General features: G+C 44.7%; 1 protein-coding gene and 1 non-coding gene across 8 annotated transcripts in view; both read left to right on the forward strand.

Moving 5' to 3' along the window:
• The window catches only part of htt (huntingtin), a 34290-nt gene that overhangs the window by 5414 nt on the left and 3934 nt on the right, over window positions 1-24942 (forward strand). For 2 of the 7 annotated variants that reach the window (XM_078264716.1, XM_078264698.1), the window contains exons 9-63: window positions 60-264; window positions 886-963; window positions 1080-1474; window positions 3480-3606; window positions 3708-3823; window positions 3932-4043; window positions 4507-4644; window positions 5671-5829; window positions 5976-6073; window positions 6148-6287; window positions 6466-6529; window positions 6679-6779; window positions 7154-7300; window positions 7477-7597; window positions 7723-7868; window positions 8031-8212; window positions 8357-8580; window positions 8732-8858; window positions 9317-9441; window positions 9552-9662; window positions 9888-9965; window positions 10721-10944; window positions 11090-11168; window positions 11327-11488; window positions 11582-11637; window positions 11839-11987; window positions 12153-12289; window positions 12395-12511; window positions 12719-12841; window positions 12995-13254; window positions 13428-13570; window positions 13733-13961; window positions 14209-14350; window positions 14476-14655; window positions 15054-15230; window positions 15484-15560; window positions 16141-16276; window positions 16419-16541; window positions 16637-16844; window positions 17134-17279; window positions 17561-17738; window positions 17855-17956; window positions 18143-18327; window positions 18408-18534; window positions 18750-18853; window positions 19155-19309; window positions 19422-19561; window positions 19648-19733; window positions 19848-19978; window positions 20424-20556; window positions 20784-20939; window positions 21081-21271; window positions 21543-21657; window positions 23012-23225; window positions 24708-24927. In XM_078264716.1, coding sequence (XP_078120842.1) covers window positions 60-264; window positions 886-963; window positions 1080-1474; window positions 3480-3606; window positions 3708-3823; window positions 3932-4043; window positions 4507-4644; window positions 5671-5829; window positions 5976-6073; window positions 6148-6287; window positions 6466-6529; window positions 6679-6779; window positions 7154-7300; window positions 7477-7597; window positions 7723-7868; window positions 8031-8212; window positions 8357-8580; window positions 8732-8858; window positions 9317-9441; window positions 9552-9662; window positions 9888-9965; window positions 10721-10944; window positions 11090-11168; window positions 11327-11488; window positions 11582-11637; window positions 11839-11987; window positions 12153-12289; window positions 12395-12511; window positions 12719-12841; window positions 12995-13254; window positions 13428-13570; window positions 13733-13961; window positions 14209-14350; window positions 14476-14655; window positions 15054-15230; window positions 15484-15560; window positions 16141-16276; window positions 16419-16541; window positions 16637-16844; window positions 17134-17279; window positions 17561-17738; window positions 17855-17956; window positions 18143-18327; window positions 18408-18534; window positions 18750-18853; window positions 19155-19309; window positions 19422-19561; window positions 19648-19733; window positions 19848-19978; window positions 20424-20556; window positions 20784-20939; window positions 21081-21271; window positions 21543-21657; window positions 23012-23225; window positions 24708-24927 — 8099 coding nt within the window. Of the gene's footprint in view, window positions 1-59; window positions 265-569; window positions 618-885; window positions 964-1079; window positions 1475-3479; window positions 3607-3707; window positions 3824-3931; window positions 4044-4506; window positions 4645-5670; window positions 5830-5975; window positions 6074-6147; window positions 6288-6465; window positions 6530-6678; window positions 6780-7153; window positions 7301-7476; window positions 7598-7722; window positions 7869-8030; window positions 8213-8356; window positions 8581-8731; window positions 8859-9316; window positions 9442-9551; window positions 9663-9887; window positions 9966-10720; window positions 10945-11089; window positions 11169-11326; window positions 11489-11581; window positions 11638-11838; window positions 11988-12152; window positions 12290-12394; window positions 12512-12718; window positions 12842-12994; window positions 13255-13427; window positions 13571-13732; window positions 13962-14208; window positions 14351-14475; window positions 14656-15053; window positions 15231-15483; window positions 15561-16140; window positions 16277-16418; window positions 16542-16636; window positions 16845-17133; window positions 17280-17560; window positions 17739-17854; window positions 17957-18142; window positions 18328-18407; window positions 18535-18749; window positions 18854-19154; window positions 19310-19421; window positions 19562-19647; window positions 19734-19847; window positions 19979-20423; window positions 20557-20783; window positions 20940-21080; window positions 21272-21542; window positions 21658-23011; window positions 23226-24707; window positions 24928-24942 lie in introns of all 7 variants that reach the window. The other 5 variants (XM_078264706.1, XM_078264749.1, XM_078264740.1 and 2 more) reach the window with 4 other exon arrangements.
• LOC144512093 (small Cajal body-specific RNA 14) lies at window positions 10029-10158 on the forward strand. Its single transcript, XR_013500964.1, has one exon.

Raw genomic sequence — 24942 nt, forward strand, 5'->3', positions numbered from 1 at the left:
TTTGTATGTTAATTGAAGAGTCTTGGCTAAAGTGTGTGTGTGTGTGTGTGTGTCTGAAGGTGTACGAGCTGACTTTGCACTACACACAGCACTGGGATCACAATGTGGTCACGGCAGCGCTGGAGCTCCTGCAGCAGATGTTCAGGACTCCCCCGCCAGAGCTTCTGCACATGCTCATCACCACCGGCAGCATTCTACATGGCACCGTGTTCCGCCAGGACGCTGAGAGCCGTGCGCGCTCCGGCAGCATCCTCGAGCTCATTGGTAAACGCATCCATCAGTCGGGATTGGTTTCATAAAGCTTTTGTACAATGTAACGTGGGCTCTACAGTGTTTTAATTCATTAATCCTTACTGAAAGAGTTTGCCAGGTAATTAGTCGACCAAGCTGTGTTGGTGCTCTACTCAAGTTTCTGCTTTGGTCTGTGTTTGCAGCCCTTTTCTTTGGTTCCTAACGCTTTCCCTTTTCTCTGTAAATAACTGTTCTGTTTCCTACGAGTCCTTCTGAGCTTTTGCTGCTTTTCTCGTCCTCTTCTTCTGTTTCTACTTCCCGTTTCCTGCCATATGCAGCAGGTGGAGCTTCTTCCTGCAGTCCACTCCTTCTCAGGAAACCGAGAGGTGACTGGTTTATTTATCTCTGTGTGCTCACCTCTATCCTCTAACTGATGTTTCAGTCAGGGTGTGCCACCTATGATGGTTGATTGGCCTCTAAATTCAGGATATATTGTTAATGATGCACAATAATTAGTTTTTAATGCATACATCCAATTTTTTTAAATGCACTCAGTTAAAAGTAAATTTGCACCACCCAGGATTTAGTCTCTTTGCCTCTCTTCAGCTAGTGTTAGTGCTGATGTTATGTTGACACTACACCTGTTGTTTCCAGGTAAAATGCTCTCTGGGGAGGAGGATGGGTTGGAGGATGACGCTGAGAGAACAGAGGACACCGCTGGTGCCTTCACAGGTGAGATGCACTCTCTAGGAGGCAGAATGTAAAGTATTTGGTCGCTTCACTTTTTAAACAATAAGGTAAAGCCCCATGCAGCAGTACAAAATTGACTTTGTGTGTCTTTCTTTCAGCGGCAGTTGTTGGTGCAGATGGCTCCTCCGCAGCCCAGGTGGACATCATCACAGAGCAGCCGCGCTCCTCCCAGCATACCCTGCAGCCTGGAGACTCGGTGGACCTCAGTGCCTCCTCAGAGCAGGGCGGCGGCGGAGGCGGGACATCTGCATCAGACACTCCTGAGTCACCCAATGACAACGAGGAGGAAATGCTGAGTCGGAGCTCCAGCGGTGGGGCCAACATTACTCCCGAGACAGCGGACTACACTACGCCAGAGATGGAGGGAGGGCCCTTAGGTGTAGGTGGGACTCTGCTAGGCACTAACGATCGCTCACTTCCACCCAGCGACTCTTCCCAGACCACCACGGAAGGACCGGACTCCGCTGTCACCCCTTCGGACGTAGCAGAACTGGTCAGTGTGACTGTGTGGGAATGCGTGTAAGATTTAATTTGGTTGGAGAATACAGCTTGAACATACAGTTCTTTATTTCTGTGGATGTGTGTGTGACAGCGTGCTTCCCTAGACACCGAAAGACTTAATTACCATACAGTGCTATAATTAACTATGAACCAAAATGAGTCCCTAATGGCATACTTCCCGGTTTATGAATGATGCTATACTTCATAGAGTTAGGATTTGTAGAATGGACAAAATATTCATTCCCCACATTTTTTTTTTTAAACTGTTAAAGGGCAGTATCGGTGGTTTTGCATATTTTAGCCCATTACGTACAAATTTCATAAAATTGAAATGACCATAAACCATAACCCCCAAATTATAGTACAGTGTTTTAAGTTGCCATCCTTTCTTACGGGTGGCCACTAGCTCCAGTTCATGCTATACATTATTAAAAGCCACTTTTTGTGACAGCAGGGTGCTGTAGAAAAATTCTGACAGTTCATGTCGGGTATAATCTGAAATGATGGCGATAGAAGTTTAAATATAGACAACTCTGCATTCAAAGAGAGAGGATGCTCGTCTTGTTATGGCCTTTTCCCACATGTCATCTAAAAGATTTGGGAGCTGGTTGGCATTCATGTTTAATACTTTCAATTAGTAAGTAACGGAGTACAACATGCAAACCACTTGTAATGTAACCTTTTGTAATTTATTTAAAAAATGTAATTAGAGGATAAACCCTTTGAGATGCACCATCTCGTTTAATAAAAGTGCTCCTTAGAAGACATAGAATTACTGTAGATGTGATGTCACACACTTGGTTCAGTCATTTGGATTTTTGCTGCTCCCCTTCAGAGACATTTTTGTGTGAGATTGTCCACTCTAACAATTCTACCTCTATGGTCTTGCCCCCTCTCCTTTATCCTCCGTACCAGTCGCGTACTCCATTGCCGCGGGTGATTGAGCCGTCCCCTCCCTCACCAACTTCCACCGAGGGTCCCGATGCCACAGACAGCGACTCTTCTGTCTACACTGCTTCCTCTTCTTCTTTCTCTTTCTCCTCCTCTTCCTCCTTCTATGCCACCTCCTCCTCTAGCACTAGTGACCAGGTCAGCCAATTGGACACTTTGAACAGAGTGGGAGGGGCTTGCTTGTCTGAAAACCTTTTTGGCTTTCTCCTTTTCTTTCATCACAGCCCATGCATAGAACTTGCCCTGCTTATTTCTACTTTTCCCTTCTTGTTGTCAGTGACAATACATCATGCCCCTTCTTGTCCTCCTCGTTTTCCAGTGGTTCCCTCCCCAAAAAGAGATGCTCTTGAAAGACCTTTTGTTTAAACAAGCAACCCCTACATCCCATGTTGATGGCTTGCAGTGAAGAGTTCAAAGTAGAAGCATGAAGGCCATCTGTTCCTTTTGTAATTGTTCTACTTCAGATTTGGTTCCCTCTACCTTTTCGAGAGACTGTGACAGGCTTTTGTTCCAGCGGAGGCCAAACCTGGAAAAACAAACCTTTCAATTTGTTTTTGGATTCAGCGTATACATCTAGCTAGGAAAAACTAGTTTTCTATAAAATACCATGTGTACCTCATGTAGTCCCATGTAGTAAAACAAACTTGCTTACTTTATCTTCGAGTAATTCATTTTAATGTTGAATAGTTTGGATCAAAAGCTTGCTCTTCCTCTGGTGGATTGTGGCAACCATAATTGCTGAGTTCCCAAGCCTGTGCTTCTTTCCATGTGTAGTTGACTTGCTGTGAATTAAGTGACCCAAGCATGATCCAGTAGAGGTTTAAAATGAGAACGTTTGTTTGACTTGCGGTTTTCGTCATGTTTGTTATGCTGTGTCTCTGTCCTCAATCCAGCAAATCTAACTCGATAATGAATGAGTTGGAACTATTTAGGTATCCTTTGCATGCAGTTGCATTTCCTATATGTTGCATTTGGTGTTTTTTTTTTTTTGTATTGTAAGTTAAGTTCCTCACTAGAGATGTTGGCTCTGTGTGTCTGTGCAAAAGGTGCTGGATGGCAGTGAGAGCCAGTACTCTGGGATGCAGATCGGGACATTACAGGATGAAGAAGATGAAGGTGCTGCACCTTCCTCCCAAGAAGAACCCCCAGAACCAATCCTGCAGTCAGCACTGGGTATGCTTGTGCACACACACAAACAAAAAAAACAACCTGAAAACAGGTTCCGTTCATAAGTTAAAGCTTTGCTTATTGTTTCTATGTGCATTTCCGTGCAGCTCTGAGCAAGCCTCATCTCTTTGATGGCCGAGGTCACAACCGGCAGGGTTCAGACAGCAGTGTGGACCGCTTCATAACAAAGGACGAACCTGCTGAACACGAACCTGACAACAAGGTAAAGACACAGCCACGCAAAAAACGATCCATGCCAGGTTTTCACACTGGAAGGTGAAGAAAGCAAAATGATGCGTCTGTCTCTAACTCTTAACTGCCTGCTTCTTAGCCATCACGGATAAAGGGTCCAATTGGACATTATACAGACCAGGGGGTGGAGCCACTGGTGCACTGTGTAAGGCTTCTTGCAGCTTCATTCTTACTGACGGGAAGAAAAAATGGTGAGTGTTATCAAAACTGCTCAAAATATGCCATAGGTGTGTTTTAAAAATGCCTACAAAAAGAATGATATAAGCCTAAATAAGTACCAATGACACTAGGCCAGTTTTTGAGACGCTCCATATTCCATTATGTAGTAGTTATGTTTATTGGTTAGTTTGATCTATGCAAGACGTGGCTATTATGAAAGCCTTAATAAATAAAATAAAAATAAATGAAATAAAGCTGCAGATGGCCATAAGTGTAACTCTTTGGTTGGCTACTAATTAATGAATTAAATCCACGCTGCTATGATACAAAACTTATCATAAAACCTTAATCACAGAACCGTATCTTTAAATAATGAACAAGATTTAGAGACAAAATCTCAAAACAATGTTGTTAATTGTTTGTCTCGCCTCCTTTCTGGTTTTATTTGACCTTGTGTGTGTAGATATAAATCTTTGGTGTGCTATGTTTTTACAGGTCTGACCCCTGACAAGGAGGTGCGAGTGAGCGTGAAGGCTCTGGCAGTCAGCTGTGTTGGGGCAGCAGCAGCGCTGCATCCTGAAGCCTTCTTTAATTCCCTCTACTTGGAGCCGCTGGATGGCATTCCAGTAGAAGGTAGGGGCATACAAAGTTAAAGAGAGCCCTATTTAGATGATGCGTGACACCTGAACAGGTCGGTTATAACAAAAGGCCTATATTGGGGATTTATGGACAAAACTAATATTGCAACACTAATCATTCAGTTTTCATTATTACTTTACTAGAATGCCATCATACAGTTTTCACAGGAAAATGAATTCACATATTTGGAGGCCTTGCCCACCCACACAGGGGTTTCCACTTATCCAGGCTGAGTAGGCCTCTGCTCAGGTTGAGGATTGGTGGCGCTATGCTGAGATTTACTTGAGGTCAGTTGACTTCAGAAACCCATAAACTGGGAGTGTGAGGGAGGTTTCCTGAGAAGAGGTTGCATCAGGCATTGAGTGAAAACCCCTATGTGGGTGTTCAGGGCCTTTAAGATCCCACTTTGTGGCATTCATTTGGACGTGAGAACTGTCACCCATAGTATTAACAATTTGTCATGATGGGATTAAATGGATGCACAATAAGCAATAATACGGAAGTTTGAAGCCTGAGGACTGAGTGTAGCGGTTTAGTAGTTTGGACAGCCTCTCAATCTCCAACGTGAGCAAAATACTGCGGTTCAAATTGTGGATATCTTTATTGAAATAGCTGGCTGTTTTTGTTGATCTGTGGCCTTCCACATTCACTTGAATTAAGAGTACTATAATTAAGTTCACTGTTTTTAATGGAACACAATAGACCTTTTTCACCGCAGACCTTTTGACTTGTCATAGTAGGAAAAGCACAGGTGTTCCTAATAACATTAACTGTGTTCCAGTTAGCAATGACAGTGTGCCGGGGACTCTGAAACTAAAGCAGCTAAATGGAATTCAGCCGTCATTGGTTGTATTGTTTACTCCTGTGCTTTTCCAACTGTGACATGTCAAAATATCACGTGAGCAGGCCTGTAGTGCATTTTTGACTACTAATACTGCAGTGGAAGTTACAGAATGTATTAATTGACAACCGTCTTCAGCACTGTTTTTGACACCGCTCTCTTTCTCTGTCCCCTTGCAGAGCAGCAGTATATCAGTGACATCCTGGGTCTCATCGACCATGGGGACCCCCAGATCAGAGGTGCCACAGCCATCCTCTGTGCAGCCATCATACAAGCCGCACTCACCAAAACGCGTTACAACATACACACCTGGCTGGCCAGTGTGCAGAGTGCAACAGGTTTGTGTGGGTGTGGGTGTGTGTGTGGGTGGGTGGGTGGTTGGGTGTGGTTGAGTTGTACAGGAGTGTTTGTTTTGGTGCTGACATGTTGAAAGGTTGGACAGTGTTTAATGGTTCTCTCACCTGTGTGACCTGTTGCTCTCCAGGTAACCCTCTGTCCCTGGTGGACTTGGTCCCTTTGCTCCAGAAAACTCTGAAAGATGAATCCTCCGTCACCTGCAAGATGGCTTGCTCTGCAGTGAGGGTAAGACATATCTGTACTAGTGCCAGTAATCTGTGCTCTGCATGGGTTTGAGTCTGACATTTATTATGTTTCAGCACTGCATCATGACTGTGTGCAGCAGTACCCTGAGTGAGCTCGGCCTGCAGTTGCTGATAAACCTTCTTGCTCTGAGGGACTCGTCCTATTGGCTTGTTCGCACTGAGCTCTTGGAGACCCTGGCTGAGATGGACTTCCGGTAGGCTCAATTCTTTTTGTGTGTGTGGGTCGGTTGGGGACTGTGCACTTTCTAAAATCACTATATCTGTCTGTCTGTCACGGGTGGACTATATCCTAAACATTAACAATGTCTGTTAGATATTGTCTTAAATGCAACATCACTTGTTAACCCATTCTAAAGATATTCACTCTTTCAGGTTAGTTCATTTCCTGGAGAGGAAAACGGAGACTTTGCACAAAGGGGATCATCACTACACTGGGGTAAGTTCTCCGTTATTGCTGTGGAAATGCAAGTCTTTGTTGAAGCTTTTAGACACACACGTGCAGTGTGTATCCTAAAAGTTTTCAACTTGAGATGCTGAGAGTTGAAAACTTTAGTCCTTAATTTGTCCACATTCCTCTCTATCTAGCGGCTGCGGCTACAGGACCGAGTCCTGAATGATGTGGTCATCTGTCTGTTGGGAGATGATGACCCCAGAGTCCGACACGTGGCAGCCTCTGCTGTCAGCAGGTATACTATGTCCTTTCATATACTGTATTGTGTATATGCACATTTTTAATATACTGGACTTTACTGTAGACAAGCACACTTTGATTTTTCTTTGGTGCAATTTATTAAAAATTCTTTCTATTGGGGCGGCCTCTAGTTCACCCAGTAAGAGCGTTCGCCCCATGTTGGCGGAGTCCTGCAGCGGCCCAGGTTTGAATCTGACCTGCTGCCCTTTGCTGCGTGTCATCCCCCATCTCTCTCTCCCCCTCTCATGTATATCGACTGTCACCGTATAAAGGGAAAAGCCCCAAAAAAAATCTTAAAAAAATTATTTCGATTAACTCCCCCCTTATCTTTCCCACATGTCTCTCTCTCTCTACCTCTACCTCTACTAGGCTAGTTTCCAGGTTGTTCTATGACTGTGACCAGGGTCAAGTGGACCCAGTAGTGGCTATTGCCCGGGACCAGAGTTCGGTCTACCTGCAGCTGCTGATGCATGAGACCCAACCCCCCTCCCAGTTCACAGTTAGTACAATCACAAGGTACATGAACACAAAGACACAAGGTCCTTTGATGTCACATCTCACAGGCTCTCAATGCCATCCTCTTACCAAGAAACTATTTTCAAGATCAGTGGTCACTTGTTCCTTCTATGGTACCTACAGTATGTTGTACAGATCTCTGATTGAGGAACTCTGCTCTTGTCTCTGTCTGCCAGGACGTACAGGGGCTACAACTTGTCCAACAATGTGTCTGATGTGACAATCGAGAACAATTTGTCCAGAGTCGTCACTGCCGTCTCCCACGCTTTCACCTCCTCTACCTCCAGGGCCCTGACTGTGAGCTTTCAGACACCCTTAACGCGTTATCTTTTCTTTCTGCCTGCTGTATAGAAAGTTGGGTGTGTGTTTTTGTTTTCATGATAACATGTTCAACACCATTTCTTTTGTCCGTTTCTCTGCAGTTTGGCTGCTGTGAGGCTTTGTCCCTCCTGGCTTTAAACTTCCCAGTGTGCACTTGGAGTACAGGCTGGCACTGTGGCTATGTCAGCTCCAGTAGCAGCTTTTCTTCCCGCTCTAGTCTCAACCGCAGCAGGGGCAGGGCCCTCAGGTTTGTGTACCCTCTCTCTGGTGAATTCATCCTTTACCTGTACATTTGATGCCACCTTAGTTGCACAATCTGCCGGACAACACACCACTCTTGCTTTTCATTTCCTCTTGTTTTTCTATGCCCACCTGATTTATCTTCTGTCCTTGTCCCTCTGCTCCGAAGTGTGTCCCAGCCATGCAGTGCTCCAGCCTCTTCAACCTCCTCATCTGCACCAGACACCGAGCGGAGGACTCTGACCGTAGGAATGGCCAACATGGTCCTCTCCTTACTCTCTTCTGCTTGGTTTCCACTGGATCTCTCTTCACACCAGGATGCACTTTTGCTTTCTGGCAATCTGCTTGCTGGTGGGTGATATTATGCGTACAAATTTTACATGACCATCCTGTTCACGTAGCTTAAAATTATACTGTATTTAGAAACCTACTACAAATTACTTAAACAAAAGCAGTAACCTGATTGATTAAACGGTCCCATAATAATATTCCCAGCTGTGGCTCCTAAATGCATGCGCAACCCCTGGGCTGGAGAGGAAGACGGCACTAGTGGTAGCACAAACGCCAGTGGAGGCCCAAATAAGATGGAGGAACCCTGGGCCGGGTTGTCTGAGCGTTCCCTGGTGGCCATGTTGGAGCAACTCTTCTCTCACCTACTGAAGATCCTCAACATCTGTGCCCATGTGCTGGATGACACACCACCTGGACCAGCGGTTAAGGTACACGTTCAGAGTTTTGTGTTGTTTGGTTTACATGGCTCATAGTCAAAGTGATTATTTGTAATGTACTGGCATTTATCTGCTTATACCAAGTTGCATCCACAGCAAGACCATTGTATTCACTTTTTGTATTCTGTTCCCTACTTCAAAGGCCACCCTCCCCTCCCTGAGCAACACCCCCTCCCTCAGTCCCATCCGGAGAAAAGGCAAGGAGAAGGATGTCGCTGAGCCCAGTGCTGCCCCAATGAGCCCAAAGAAAAGCAATGAGGTCAACACAGGTAAATGCACACCTGACCATGCACTAGCACAGGTACAGATAATCTCTCTGAGGCGTCTGTGAATTAGAGCTGCAAAGATTAATCGATTAGTTGTCAACTCTTAAATTAACCGCCAACTATTTTGATAACAGATTAATCGGTTTGAGTAAATTTTTTTTTTTTTAAGACAAAAGTAAAAATTCTGTGATTCCAGCTTCTTAAATATGAATATTTTCTAGTTTCCTCTCTCCTCTGTGACAGTAAACTGAATATCTTTTGAGTTGTGGCGGAATAAGACATTTGGGGACGTCATCTTGGGCTTTTGGGAAACACTGCATTTCGCCATTTTCTGACATTTTAGAGACCAAACAACTAATCGAGAAAATAATCAACAGATTAATCGACTATGAAAATAATCGTTGGGTGCAGCCCTACTGTGAATATTTAAAAAGTTTTGATGTTGTGTTTTTTGTGAGCAGGCAGGCCAGCAGACAGCACTGGGTCAACAGCTGTAAACAAATCTACCACCCTTGGCAACTTCTACCACCTTCCACCCTACCTCAAGCTCTATGATGTCCTTAAAGCTACACACGCCAACTACAAGGTCGGAGCACGCATCCGTTTTAAATGACTTCCTATCATAACAGAAACAGGTTTACAGCTTTTACTAGCCTAGATGGTGGTTGGTAGTGGTGTTACTTGTTTATTTCCTAGGTAACGCTGGACCTCCACAGTAGCCAGGAGAAGTTTGGAGGTTTCCTGCGTGCCACTCTAGATGTTCTATCCCAGCTCCTGGAGCTGGCCACACTACATGACATCAGCAAGGTAGAGATATGAAATACGCTCTCTTGGAATTCAGCCATTGTTGAAGTGTTTATGTCAGTGGGAGCAGGAAGGAGGAGGTTCTGGATGATTGGACTGGATTGAAGCAAATTTTAATATTTATAACAAGTTAATTTGTTTCATTCATATAAGCCAATGTATAACCACTCCTGCTCCCATGACTGTAACACTCAATTGAATAACATTATGTACTATATTTTCTGTCAGTGTGTGGAGGAAATCTTAGGCTACCTTAAGTCCTGCTTCTCCAGGGAACCAACCATGGCTACAGTTTGTGTACAACAGGTCAGTAATCTGTGTTTATGTCTCCGATTGTAGATTTAGTTTTGTATTGTAACATTTGTGTGTGTGGTGTCTTTATGGTTGCAACATTGAGCGGTGTGCTGCAACCGGTGCGACTCCACACAGAGTGAGGCTGGTTCCTGCCGACAGGGCCTGTAAAGGCATCGGGTTTTCCTGTGCGATGGTTCCATACATCTGTATACACACAGTGATATACTAGCTAATTCCCTAACTGTTAGAGAAGCATGATGGAGGATGATGTAATTCTCTGCATTGTATAACAGTGAATCTAGTTTGCTATACAATGCTTTATTACAGAAAAGGCTCCTAGAAGAGATATTGGAGGATTTTTCTTTAAAAAAAAATAAATAAACTGCTAAATATATCTTTGTATTAAGCACAGCCAGCCAATCTGACTGATCTCAGAAACTGTAGGTTAGGTCCCCTTCAGTAATTACTCAGCAGTGTCCCCTTCTAGACCAAAGTCACTAAATTAATAAAGGAAACATTTAAACAGACATATTTTTAGGATGTAACAAGATTCAAACACCAAGACAAAACTGGTAATAAGAAATATCCTACAAGACACTATTGGAACTTAATTATGATTTAGATGCAACGAAAACTAAATTTGAGAATAAAACAGCAGATTTGTAATGTAAGCAAGTTTAGTTTAGAGAAGATAATTTGAAAATGCAACACAGTTAAACAAACGTGGACTATACTTTTCTTTAGTAACTGAAGAACTCTTTCTTTAGCTGTTGAAGACCCTGTTTGGCACCAACCTGGCGTCTCAGTGCGAGGGCGTCCTCAGTGGACCCAGCCGTTCCCAGGGCAAGGCTCTCCGTCTTGGATCGTCGAGTCTGCGACCAGGCCTTTACCACTACTGCTTCATGGCGCCATACACTCACTTCACTCAGGCTCTCGCCGATGCCAGTCTCCGTAACATGGTGCAGGCTGAACAGGAGCACGACACCTCTGGGTGAGTTTTAGCAACACACAGATTAGACACAAGCGCTGGCATTGATATTTGTGTACATGGACTGACAGAATTCCAGACAAATGCGCAAAAATGAACATAGAACAGGTGGAACATTACAGAACCTGCCTTCTTTTTCCACTTGTAGATGGTTTGATGTGATGCAAAAAGCTTCAAACCAGCTGAGGTCCAACATTGCAAATGCAACACGCAACAGAGGAGACAAGGTAAACTTAGTGTTCTGCTAAAATATGTTAAAGATCAAGACACCAAAGTGGTATTTTTTTTAATATTTTTTTTATATAAAGTATGATTTCCATTGCTCATTTGCTTGAGTACAGTGCTGCTGTTCTGAAAGCTGTGGCCTCATCTTTTGATTTTCCAGAATGCCATCCACAACCACATTCGTCTGTTTGAGCCGCTAGTGATCAAAGCTTTAAAGCAGTACACTACCAGCACGTCTGTGGCCCTGCAGAGACAAGTACTGGACCTGCTCGCTCAACTCGTGCAGCTTAGGGTCAACTACTGCCTGCTGGACTCCGATCAGGTAAAACGAAAAACAAATACACGCTTTTGCATGAGTTCATCATCAAATTGTGGAATCAAGCACACTCAGAAAGATATATATTCTATGTTTTAGGTGTTCATAGGCTTTGTCCTGAAGCAGTTTGAGTACATTGAAGTGGGACAGTTCAGGTGAGTGTTCTTTGTGACTCCTGTAAAAACAATGTATTGTGCTATTTTCAGAAACCCATGTGTCTCTCAGGCCTTTTTGTAGTACTCGTTTTGTGTGTGTTGGTTATACAATTAATAAAACCTCGCTTCTACGTAACTGTAGATAAACGCAAATATTCCAGGGCCGTCCTGTGAACTAAAATAATACCTGTTCTCGCACAGAGATTCGGAGGCCATCATTCCCAACATCTTTTTCTTCCTGGTTCTGTTGTCGTATGAGCGTTACCACTCCAAGCAGATAATCAGCATCCCCAAGATCATTCAGCTGTGTGACGGCATAATGGCGAGCGGCAGGAAAGCTGTCACACATGGTGAGAAAAGCACTACATACGCAATCATTTCTTCTACTTGTAAACACGTCACTGGCTCTCCCTTACATTCCTAAACATTACTTCAAACTAACGCATAAACTCAAAAGCACATTCCTTAGAGTCTGCAGTAATTCCGTTTTTTTACTTTTCCTCTTTCCTCCACAGCCATCCCAGCCTTGCAGCCAATAGTCCACGACCTGTTTGTGTTGAGGGGCTCAAACAAAGCAGATGCAGGCAAAGAGCTGGATACACAGAAAGAAGTGGTGGTCTCCATGCTGCTCAGACTTGTGCAACACCATCAGGTACGGTCACAAATGGATTCAAACAGACACGGCATGCCAATGTCCTAAAACATTCCAGCCAATCTTTTCCCTGCCTCACATTTGCTTTTACATGTGTTGTTGTAGGTGTTGGAGATGTTCATCCTTGTACTGCAGCAGTGTCACAAAGAGAACGAGGACAAGTGGAAGAGATTGTCCAGGCAGATTGCTGACGTCATACTTCCCTTGATTGCTAAGCAGCAGGTAGGGAAATGCATGCTGGTGTATATGTTTTGTGAACTCTCTTTTAACTGGAAATTCAAATCAAGCTATTGATATGGTAGGATCAAACATTGTTGGTGCACACTGCCAAATATTGGCTATTGAGACTACGACTTGCATGCATGTAAATGAAATGATCTGGTGAAAACCCTACTTGTCATCAAACATTTGTATGCTCTGTCCTCACAGATGCACCTGGACTCTCCGGAGGCGTTGGGAGTGTTGAACACTCTGTTTGAGACTGTGGCGCCCTCCTCGCTCAGACCAGTAGACATGCTGCTCAAGAGTATGTTCACCACCCCGGTCACCATGGTGAGACATTTCATCTGATATTTGAAAATGCACACAAAGACTGGACAGACTTTGGACTTGGCTGTCTGATGTACCTTAACACCTTGTCTTTTTTTGTTAAGTGATTGCAAAATTATAGATTTTTGACTTGAACTCAATCCTCCGCTCATCCAGGCATCAGTAGCTACAGTTCAGCTGTGGGTGTCTGGTATCCTGGCAGTGCTCAGGGTACTTATATCCCAGTCCACGGAGGACATTGTCCTGTCACGGGTCCACGAACTCTCCCTCACCCCGCATCTCCTCTCCTGCCACACAATCCGTCGCCTGCATCAGCAGAGCCCCTCCCCATGTGACCCACCCACTGCCGACGAACTCGGCATCCGGGAAGCTAATGGCGAGGCACAAAAAGCCCTGCCTGAGGAAACCTTTGCCAGGTTAGTGAGTGTGTTCACTGTCTAGTTTAAGGATGCTTCTGAGATTGAGGGATGTTTTTACTCGGCCCCTGCTTTCTTTTTTGTAACCGCTACTTTGCCCCCATGTGTCTTTTTTTTTCTTCTTTTCCTTTCTTCTTTCACTTGACATGTGTCCCCTGTTCTGGTCCTTCCAGGTTTCTGCTCCAGCTGGTAGGAGTGTTGCTGGATGACATTTCCTCCAGACAGGTTAAAGTGGACATTACAGAGCAGCAACACACTTTCTACTGTCAGCAGCTGGGCACACTGCTCATGTGTCTCATACATGTCTTCAAAAGTGGTGAGCTTGTATCATTTAAATAGTCATTCTTAAACAGATTTAGAATGAAATTCATTACATCTCACCAAATCGTTTGCATTATGTTCTTTGCTATTGGTGCACTTTGCATGGAAGTACACCGTGACAATCCTTTTCACTCTTTTGCTTTCCTGTTCCTTCCAGGGATGTTTCGCAGGATCACGGCTGCAGCGAGCCGTCTCCTGAAGGGCGAGGGTGGAGGTGGACAGACGAGCACCGAGGCCGGCCTGTTTTACCCCTTAGAGGGTCTGAACAGCATGGTGCAGTGCCTGATCACCACCCACCCCTCCTTGGTGCTGCTGTGGTGCCAGGTCCTCCTCATCATCGACTACACCAACTACTCCTGGTGGGCTGAGGTGCACCAGACACCCAGGTAAGAACAGATGGTGTGAGTAACTCATTGAAGTCCAGTTTAATTGTGGAGACCTTAATCATACACCCTCAAGTGGACAATGGAAATATTCTGAAAAGGGAAGGACCTAATGAAGTATCAAATGACTAAAAGGGGGCAATACGATCTATTTGTTGTGCAAGACGTTTTTCAAAATCGAATCCCTGTTAGAACTTGAGCACAGCACTGTATCTTGTGACAATCTACCCTGTCTCCATCCTTCTCTCAGGAGACACAGCCACTCGTGCACAAAGCTGCTGAGTCCTCACTCCTCAGGGAAAGGAGAAGAGGACAAGCCTGAGACTCGGTTGGCTATGGTCAACCGAGAGATCGTGCGCAGGGGAGCCCTCATCCTCTTCTGTGACTATGTGGTAAGACTCTTAAGAGTGTTAGACAATCCAAAATATTTAGTAAGTAACCAATGGAGATTGAAATATTTTTATTACACCATCCTTAAAGTTCGGTGTGTAATTTTGATTTTTCGCACGGGAAATAGTGTCAGAACCTTCATGACTCGGAGCATCTGACCTGGCTGATTGTCAACCACGTGCGTGACCTCATCAACCTTTCCCATGAGCCTCCAGTGCAAGATTTCATCAGCGCTGTGCACCGCAACACAGCTGCCAGTGGTCTCTTCATTCAGGCCATCCAGTCCCGCTGTGACAACCTCAGTACTGTGAGATTACAACCTTTTAGCTCCCCCTCCTCTCCATCATGCTTCATTAGTCAAGTCATCCTATTCATTTATACACAACGTTTAATAACAACCAATCTTGATTTTCTTTTCTTCTTTACTCCACCACCTGTAACTACATTCCCCATACTGTTGAAGGTTGCCCAGTACCCCTCACTACTGAAACTTTTCTTTTTCTATTCATCTACATTTGTTACCATTTCCTCTCTTTTCTTCTTCTTTTAATTGTTCAGTTTATCATTACTGCTGTAATTTTAATGTTAAAAACTTCTTTCCACTCTTCTTCTTTCACTGCTCTTCCTCTTCACCTCCGTCTATCTTTGCTCTCCTTCTGTCATCTCTTTTCTGCCTTACTAACTGAATCCTCTCCTCTTTTGCAGCCTACCATGTTGAAGAAGACTCTGCAGTGTTTGGAAGGCATCCACCTGAGTCAGTCTGGCTCCCTGCTGATGCTGTATGTGGACAAGCTGCTCAGTACACCCTTCAGGGTTCTAGCTCGCATGGTGGACACACTGGCGTGTCGCAGGGTAGAGATGCTGTTGGCTGAGACACTACAGGTACAGCTAATGGATTGGTTTGCATTTTCTTGTCACAAGGAAATTCTATTTTAGCATCATACAGGTAGTGGCAGCTCTTATGGGCTTATAAGACTCACAAATACATCAAGAACAAGTAGAACCTATTGCACGCAAACTTTGCGTGTCTTTCTCTGAACATTTGATAAAACCTGTTGATTTCTTGCTCAGGAAAAGGTGTTTTGTACTTGATTTCCCTCAAGTTGATCATGTGTTCTGTCCCTCCACCCTGCAGAATAGTATAGCTCAGCTGCCTGTGGAGGAACTAGACAGGATCCAGGAATACCTCCAGACCAGTGGCCTGGCTCAGAGGTAAAGCTCTTCTGTATTGCAGCCAATTTAATGAATAATCTGTAGTTTTTGAATTCTGTTGCACATTTTACACCTACTGTCAGCAGTAGGGGGTATGCGCTTGCATTGCCCACCTGCTCAGACCAGATCATAAGTGTACACAGCCAAGTATTTGCATGTTTTAGACAGTTTTTGTTGCTTGGGTTCCCAAAATAATGTTGAATATAAATACTGTATGACTATGTGGATTGGGGTTACCTAATCAGGTGTCTTAGACCAAAATAATTAAACGTCCTTTACTCTCAGTGGACTATTTAGGGTACCATCTGCAGGCATTTAAGTTATCCATCTGCAGGACAGATTTCAGTCAAATTGGGGAAAAAAACAAATGTGGCTGCCCACCAAGAGCCTGGTTCTGTCTGAGATTCTGCTTGTTTTAAAGGAAGTTTTTCCTCGCCACTTTTGCACTAAATGCTTACTCTTGAGGGGAATTGTTGGGTCTTTGTACATTGTAGAGTGTGGTCTAGACCTACTCTCTGTAAAGTTACCTGAGATAACTTCTGGTGAATTGAATAACCTCTTTTCATCTCTCTTATCTCAGGCATCAGAGGTTCTACTCCCTGCTGGACAGGTTCAGAGCCACTGTCGCTGACACCAGCAGCCCCACACCTCCTGTGACATCACACCCATTAGATGGGGATCCACCACCTTCCCCTGAGCTGGTCATTGCAGATAGGGTGAGTGAGTAGAGAATCAGGGTGTGGGTCTGTATTTCATGTTTTTACTGTGTCTTGATCCTGCAAAGGGAAATCAATTCAAAATGGGAGGTATAAATAGTTTTTGTACTTTTTAAAAAAAATTTTTTTTATTTGTTTTCAGGAGTGGTACGTGGCTCTGGTGAAGTCTCAGTGTTGTCTTCGTGGAGATGTTTCCCTGTTGGAGACGACGGAACTCCTCACCAAACTACCTCCCACTGACCTCTTTAACATCATGAGCTGCAAGGTGCCCAGATATCAGAGGATAAATATTCTTGACCATATTGATGAATTAAAGTGAGATTATATTGCATCTGAACCTGACCTTTTCCTCTCCCCCAGGAGTTCAACCTAAGCCTGCTGTGCCCATGCCTAAGTATGGGCATGCAGCGGTTAGCACGGGGTCAGGGGGCGCTCTTGTTGGAGACAGCCTTGCAGGTGACCCTAGAGCGGCTCGCAGGGGTCACCGGGTCACTTCCTGTCCCGCACCAGTCCTTCCTGCCACCCGCCCAGCCACAGCCCTACTGGAGCCAACTGGCTGAAGTGTATGGTGAGAGTGGGAGGGAAGGAGAGATGGTGGATGGAAATATAGAAGTCAGAGTTCTGTTATGTCATATACTGTCAGATTGAATCATTTTGAAGTCTCTTAAATGTTGGGCTCTTGAACAAATTGAACTTAAAGTGACATTATTGAGCATGCAGTTTCCCGTAAAGCATTGACTTTGCATTGTGTATTATAAGCAGGATAATGTTGGTTTGAGACCTAAATCTGAGGGGGAAATTGCAGGAGAAATGTTATCCCTTTGCACTGTTGTCATTATTCTGTGTCTGTTTTTCAGATGAGCCAAGTTTCTACCCCAGGGTTTTGTCGCTCTGCAGAGCTCTGTCCCAGTACCTGCTGAGTGTAAGCCAGCTTCCTCCCTCACTACATATCCCCTCTGACAAGGAACACCTCATCACCACTTTCACCTGCACTGCCGCTGAGGTAAAAGACCACATATTAAAAATGGAATTTTTCATCTAACTTGTTTGACGGATTCTTGCTTATAGATTCATATAATGAAATCATTTGAAAGAACTTTAGTTCTCTCGTTTGTTAAGACTTCCAGGCTTTAGTGTCAGTCATATAATAGTGGTTATATTGGTGTAATGCTTTGTCTAACGTAATTGGGACTCCATAATTCCATCCTAATTGTCTACTTTAAATTCTGATGTTAGATGTGGTTACTTAATCTTCCATCGTGGTATGTCTCTCTCTTCACCCAGGTGGTAGCGTGGCATCTCCTCAAGAACCAGTTGCCCCTGAGTGTGGACCTGCAGTGGGCTCTGTCCTGCCTGTGTCTGGCCCTGCAGCAGCCCTGCGTCTGGAACAAGCTCTCGACCCTAGAGTACACTACACACACCTGCTCCCTCATCTACTGCCTACGCCTGATTATTGTTGCAGGTGAGGAGGCCGCCAGGACATATTTTATTATGGTCACATGCCGTGACTCCCTTGTACTCAAAACTTTCTGCATGTCATTTCAATGCTGATCAAACATTTTTGTCTTGGCCTCCCAGTGGCTGTTAGTCCTGGTGACCAGCTTCTGCATCCAGAGAAGAAAAAAAGGAAGGCAGAGAGAGACGCCGAAGGAGAAGAAGTGGACTCGGCACATGCTGACCGTGAGCACTCACTTAAGAGATTCAGTAAAACGTGTGTGTGTGTGTGTGTGTGTGTGTGTGTGTGTGTGTGTGTGTGTTTTTTTCTTCACCCCTCTGTTTGATGTCAAATGATGTCATTTCTTTTGAGTCGGATCTCGGAGGGAATTTGCCATCATATCCCTTAAAGCCTTCACCTGTGTGTTGCAGACCTGTGCGAGTGGCAAGCATGTGAGATCATGGCGGAGCTGGTGGACGGCCTGCAGAGCATCTTTGCCCTTGGTCACCATAGAAACCGTGCATTCCCTGCTTTTCTCACACCAACCTTGCGCAACATTGTCATCAGTCTGTCCCGACTGCCTCTGGTCAACAGCTACACCCGAGTACCTCCACTGGTCAGTGTGTGAAAGATATTATACTTTGAGTTTGTATTATACTGGAATCTATTGGTCTGTTGAAATCATGTGTTGTGTAGGTCTGGAAACTGGGCTGGTCCCCTCAGCCAGGAGGAGAGTACGGCACAACGCTGCCTGAGATCCCTGTCGACTTCCTGCAGGAAAAGGATGTCTTCAGAGAGTTCCTCTACCGCATCAACACACTGGGTACAGAAATATACACGCATGTCATGAAATGAGCTTTCCGTTTTATTGTGTTCTTCATATTTATCTCATCAATGGCATTGTCTACTACTGATTACTGCACATCTGGAATGATTCAGTAGAGTAAACTCTGAATGGCGCCATTACGTCAGATTTTGGTCCAAGTGTGACAGATGCATACTGTATGTTCTTTTGAATGGTTTTGTTGCTATGTTTAGGCTGGAGCAGCAGGACTCAGTTTGAGGAGACCTGGGCCACACTGCTGGGGGTGCTGGTCACCCAACCCATCACTATGGACCAGGAGGAGGAGACGCAGCAGGAGGTATATATATATATATATATATATACACACACACATACACATCCTTAAACGCACAGCACGACTAAGTCCTCATCACTCCTATTTGCCTGTATAAGAACTTCCACAATTGCTTACTGTAATAAGAAAACGTGCAAGCATTTGGTTTGTATATATTCAGCATGTGAGCACTGAAGAAATGCACGCTCTGCGTTTCATGACAGACCTCGGACGCATTCTAGAAACTATTCTATAGCCCTCAGTTCCCTCTCTCTCTCGTCTTTTCCATCTGTCTGGATGTTTTCATCTATCATTTTGTCTCTAGGAGGACTTGGAGCGTACCCAGTTGAATGTGTTGGCAGTGCAGGCCATCACCAGCCTGGTGCTGAGTGCCATGACCCTGCCCACTGCTGGCAACCCTGCAGTCAGCTGTCTGGAACAGCAGCCCCGCAACAAGAGCCTCAAAGCCCTAGAAACTCGGTACGTAGCTGTGCAGCAGTTTTTTTTTCTTTTTACCCCAGAATAATTTTCCCAGAATAAGCATGCAATGATATTAAAAATGATTATGCATATGGAAATTGTGTGTGCCCAGGTTTGGGAGGAAACTTGCAGTGATCAGGGGCGAGGTGGAGAGAGAGATTCAGGCTCTCGTGTCTAAGAGAGACAACGTTCATACACACCATCCGTACCACGCCTGGGATCCTGTACCCTCGCTGTCGGCAGCCTCAGCTGGTAACACATTCATAAAGTCTCTCTCTCCACCCACAGCTGTTGCACTTGCACCTACCAATCCAATTTCCTGTTTAATTTTGCTTCAGCAGGCACGCTGATCAGCCATGAGAAGCTGCTACTTCAGATCAACACAGAGAGGGAGATGGGCAACATGGACTACAAACTGGGACAGGTAATATATGCATAAAAAAGAGGAAGTGGTGGATAAAATGAAACTTGAGAAACAGTGTTAAAGTTTAATAGATTTCTTTCTAGTAGCACAATGTTAAATGTTTTCTTTCTCCAGGTCTCCATTCACTCAGTGTGGTTAGGTAACAACATCACCCCACTGAGGGAGGAAGAGTGGGGTGAGGATGAGGAAGATGAAGCAGACACTCCAGCCCCCACCTCCCCACCCATGTCTCCTATCAACTCTAGGTCAGTCAAACAGGTCACTTATACATATCTTCAGTCTCAACACATGCACTGAAACAAGAATGCACAATGGGACTTATCACTTGTCATGTTTCCATCAACGTATTTTACTGCTCATTATGAAGTATCGCATTAGAAAATGTTGATGGAAACGGCAAAAAGTTTACGCTCGCTTGAGGTGTTTTTTTTGTTTGTTTTTTTTTTCCTTTTTCGAAAAAGAGTTAATGCACAAAATGGGAGATTGGAACAGTTTTGCCGAATAAGTTGTGACGTAGCGAACGTGTAACTCGCGTGATTATAGTCCCGGTGTCCATCCGATGGGGGAAGGATCAGGATATGGGTCCCATCCAGTGCGCCATACACATGTATACACTTTTTTGCGTCATTTTAAAAGTTTGCTTAAAATTGGCTTGATACAAATATGACTACTGTCTATCTGTGCTTTCAGGAAGCATCGTGCCGGTGTGGACATTCATTCATGTTCCCAGTTTCTGCTGGAGCTCTACAGCCAGTGGCTGATCCCTGGCTCCCCGAGTAACAGGAGGACACCGACCATCCTCGTCAGTGAAGTGGTTCGATCGGTGAGCTGACAATTTCCAAATTATTTTTGAAAAAAAAAAAAAAAAAAAAAAAAACGTAAACAAAGACCCTAGTTTTCCTCACTCTGGAAAGCAGACAATAAAAATCCATACCTGCTTGCCTGTTCTGGGATAAGAAATGTTTGAGGGGATCCTTTCAGAAATGGACCAAGGGGTCAGCTCTCCTCTCACCCTCTCCACCGTCTTCCCCCTCTTGTCGCTTTCTGTAGCTGCTGGCGGTGTCAGACCTGTTCACAGAGCGGAACCAGTTTGACATGATGTTCTCCACCCTGATGGAACTGCAGAAGCTCCACCCGCCAGAGGATGAGATCCTCAATCAATACCTGGTGCCTGCCATCTGCAAGGCTGCTGCCGTTCTGGGCATGGTCAGTATGGCAGTGTGTGTTTGGGGGGAACCTTTTTGATGGTGGAGAAGGATGTGTGTTTGTGATTTGTTGTTGTAGTGTACCATTAGCCTCTAATCTGATATTCTACATTGTATCAACAGTCTAAATGTATATTTCCAGGACAAAGCAATAGCGGAGCCTGTGTGTCGCCTGTTGGAGACCACCCTGCGCAGCACCCACCTGCCCAGCCGCATGGGGGCTCTACATGGAGTGCTGTATGTGTTGGAGTGTGACTTGCTGGATGATACCGCCAAACAGCTCATCCCCACCGTCTCGGAGTACCTTCTGTCCAACCTCAGGGCTATCGCTCAGTGAGTATCGCTCTCATTCTCTCTGTCTCAAACTTTCTCAAACAGATTTGTTTTATCAATCTTAGGGCTAGTGCAGATTACACGTCTTTTGCCATAATGTACCTGCCTCAGACAAATGGTTTTAATCTAATCTAGACTAAAATCCTTTTAATCAGCATAGAGTCCGCAATGGGACCAAGAATGCAGTGCAACATTTGGCCGCTAGGTGCTGCCCTTCACTTTTCCAACAAATAACTACTGGCTGTATGTCTCCTCTTTTTGTATGCTGCAGCTGTGTGAACCTGCATAACCAGCAGCATGTGTTGGTAATGTGCGCAGTGGCTTTCTACATGATGGAGAACTACCCTCTGGATGTAGGAGCCGAGTTTATGGCTGGAATTATACAGGTAAACAGTCGTTGTGTGAAATAACATGAACTTGACTAGGGGGAAAAAAACTCTACGATGTATGACACCAATGTAGAATGGGTCAAAAATAACATTCAAAAAGAAACGCCTCTATCATTTTGAGTTTGATTACGGTCTCAAGCAGTCTATGCATTAAATTAACTATGTCGACGCTACAGGAGAATACGTACTTCATATGTCTTATTTAATCTCTCCAGATCAATACAGTGTAGAGACTTACTTTTGTTGTTTAGAAGCAGAGAAATTCACCGAATTACATTGTCTTTGTAACATAAATAAATAATGATTACCCTGGTCTCGCTGTAGCTTGTCAGCAGGGAGCTAACCCTTTCTAACGATGCCTTCAATGTCTTTGTAGCCCTTCCAGAAGCTTTGTAATCCGGCTGGTGAAGACGGTGACTTTTACTGAACGGCTATTTACTGGCCGGCTACCATCTTTGAAAGTGGCATGTTGACTGGCCGCTTTGTTGACCAATCACATGAAGTAATTTGCTCATTGAGTTTGCTCACAGAATAGAGAGCCCTTAGAGGGGGTGTGTGTGTGTGTGTGTGTGTGTGAGGACTCAAAACAAGGACATGCAACATAGCTCACGCTGCATCAGAAACCGACTAATCCAAAACGTAGCACAACTCAAACACATTAGCTTTACATGGAGAATGGTGCGTGTAATACGGAGGCCTGGCAGAAATGCCAGAATGAAGCCTGGAAGTTGAAATGAATGTGATTTGGCCTACTGATGTCAAATGGCACAGATAATGCATTGAAGATGACACGACTAACTTTTTGGATAAAAGCGTATGGACTTTTGTGGGAAATCAAAATACAGTTTCATCATTTTGTTAGTTACAGAGTATATTTTTGTTTCCCCTGATTGCCAAGACTTGGGAGAAGAGTTTTCTTCTGTGTGATTTTTCAATACATTTCAGTGAGATTCCGTTTAGTCTTTTATTTTGTCTTCAGTCATTTAACAATTAATACAATCATGTGACATCCCTGCAGCATGCGTGTCCTGATAGCCCAGGGTCTCCTGAAAGAAATGATGTCTAGAACGTGATTGTGTATAACTGGGTTGAGGTAATACAAGCATTATTACACAAGGAGACCAGGCGAACCAAATATTGGAAAAAATGGCTTAGACCTCAGAGGATTAACAAATTTGAATTTTTGCACTCACAATGAATTGGCATTAAGTTAATTAGTTGATCTGCTGGTGTACTTGTACTAGTTTTTAACTCTTCACTGTGTCTAACATTATGCATCCTTTTTCTTTTTCCTCTTTGTCCAAATGCCTTTCTCTATCCTCCATCTCCTGCCTCTGTCCCCGTCTTTCAGTTGTGTGGTGTGATGGTGTCGGCCAGCGAGGACTCCACTCCCTCCGTCATCTATCACTGTGTGCTGCGCGGTCTGGAGCGCCTCCTGCTGTCAGAGCAGTTGTCACGTGTGGACGGAGAAGCGCTGGTCAAACTCAGCGTGGACAGAGTCAACATGCCGTCGCCGCACAGAGCCATGGCCGCCCTGGGCCTCATGCTCACCTGCATGTACACTGGTAAAAAGGGCTCCATGTGACTGATCCACCACAAATGCAATGTAGCATCCTGCATTCCGGCGAAATCTCCTGCATGTACTGTATAGGGACTGGTGCTTCCATTACTGCTGTTGTGACTTTCTCAACCCACTGCAAACTCCCCGTGGGATTGAACTAGCTGGCTAATTTGCCTGCATGGGCACTCTAAACAAGTAGTAGACTACTTTTATCATCATCAGTTAAACTACTGTGGCATTGTAATTAAGTAATGGTTAAACTTGAAGGTCTGCAAGCTTAACTAATGTCATTACAGCTTAAGTGAGGATGTCTCCCATTTCTTTCCTGTACGCTCATCCTACAGTAGACCCCCTTCCTTCCTAATAGTATGTACAGTAAAATGTAGCGGTGTCCCTGTGGCAAAGTGTCCCCTCCACCTCTCTCCCACACAAATGATTTGCCTTTGCTATCATAAACTGCTAAAAATAAGAATAGACAGCAGCAATGCAGTATAAAAGTACATAATGACACAAAAAGAGGTCCTCCACTCCAGTTCCACTTAGCTTCTGCTGGTGTGTTCCATTGCTGTGTCCCCTCACTGGAAGGGCTTACCTCCATAGTTGAGGGTGACTCTAAAAGAAAGGGGAAGTGTTATGGGGCAGAACTGGGACAGTCCTAAGAATAGTTGCCTCTAAGACTACTGATATACTAACCTACTAGCTTTTGCCTGATTGTGCATTCCACCATTGCATGCAGCTTACATTACATACTATTATTGCAAGTGTTTACATATCTACCCTCTTGAAACACACTGCCATTAACACCTACATGTCCTTATCATGCTGACCAATACTATTAGATTTACATTCATCTCTTTTTACAGCATAACAGACCTTTATTATATTTTTAGGCTCCTCCAGCACAACCTTTTAATGGTGCCTATAACGACATTACAAACGCCTGCTTGCTTCCAGCATGTGATACATGTATTCTATACATCTGATATACCCTACCTCTAACCCCTACGTCGTTCCCTACTAACTAGAGCAACCCTTAGCATATAGCCGCCCAAATGCTGACTAGCTAAATAACACTTCTTTGGTGCCATGAGCTAGCCAGCAAACCCTTTGAGTACCCCACGGCTCTTAAAAATGCAAACTGATTCATAACTTTAGGCATACCTCTCTTTATGTGCAGTACAGCAAAGCAAGCTGAGGCACAATCGGGCCACAGGAGAGGATGATCAAATATGTAATGTACCCTGAAAACGTGGCATTGGAAATCTAATACTCGAAGCACCAGTCACTTAGAGAGAACCTACTTCTTAAGAAGGTGATTCGACTGACGGTAGCTCCCAGATTTTCAGTTTGAGGTCGATTTTTTTTTTTTTAAATTCTGATCTGAATCTTGTGATCTTAGTGTCCCCACTCTAACCTCTCCCCTACTGGTTCAACCGGTGCCACCCCCCCCCCAACCCCCACCCCACCCACCTCTCTCGTCTCTCAGCGGTGCTTGCGTCGGGTTCGGACGTGACCGGGGTTAGAGGTCAGGTTGACTCTGGCTCTGCCGTAGCAGAGGCGGTGGGCGTCACGGCAGGTCATGTTGGTTTCTCCTCAGGCAAGGAGAAAGCCAGCCCTGCCGGTCGCCCCGCCCACTCTGACCCTCAGGCCCCCGACAGCGAGTCGATCATTGTTGCCATGGAGAGGGTCTCTGTGCTCTTCGACAGGTACACACACACACA

This window comes from Sander vitreus, chromosome 2 (genome assembly GCF_031162955.1).
Source record: "Sander vitreus isolate 19-12246 chromosome 2, sanVit1, whole genome shotgun sequence".
Lineage (NCBI taxonomy): Eukaryota > Metazoa > Chordata > Actinopteri > Perciformes > Percidae > Sander > Sander vitreus.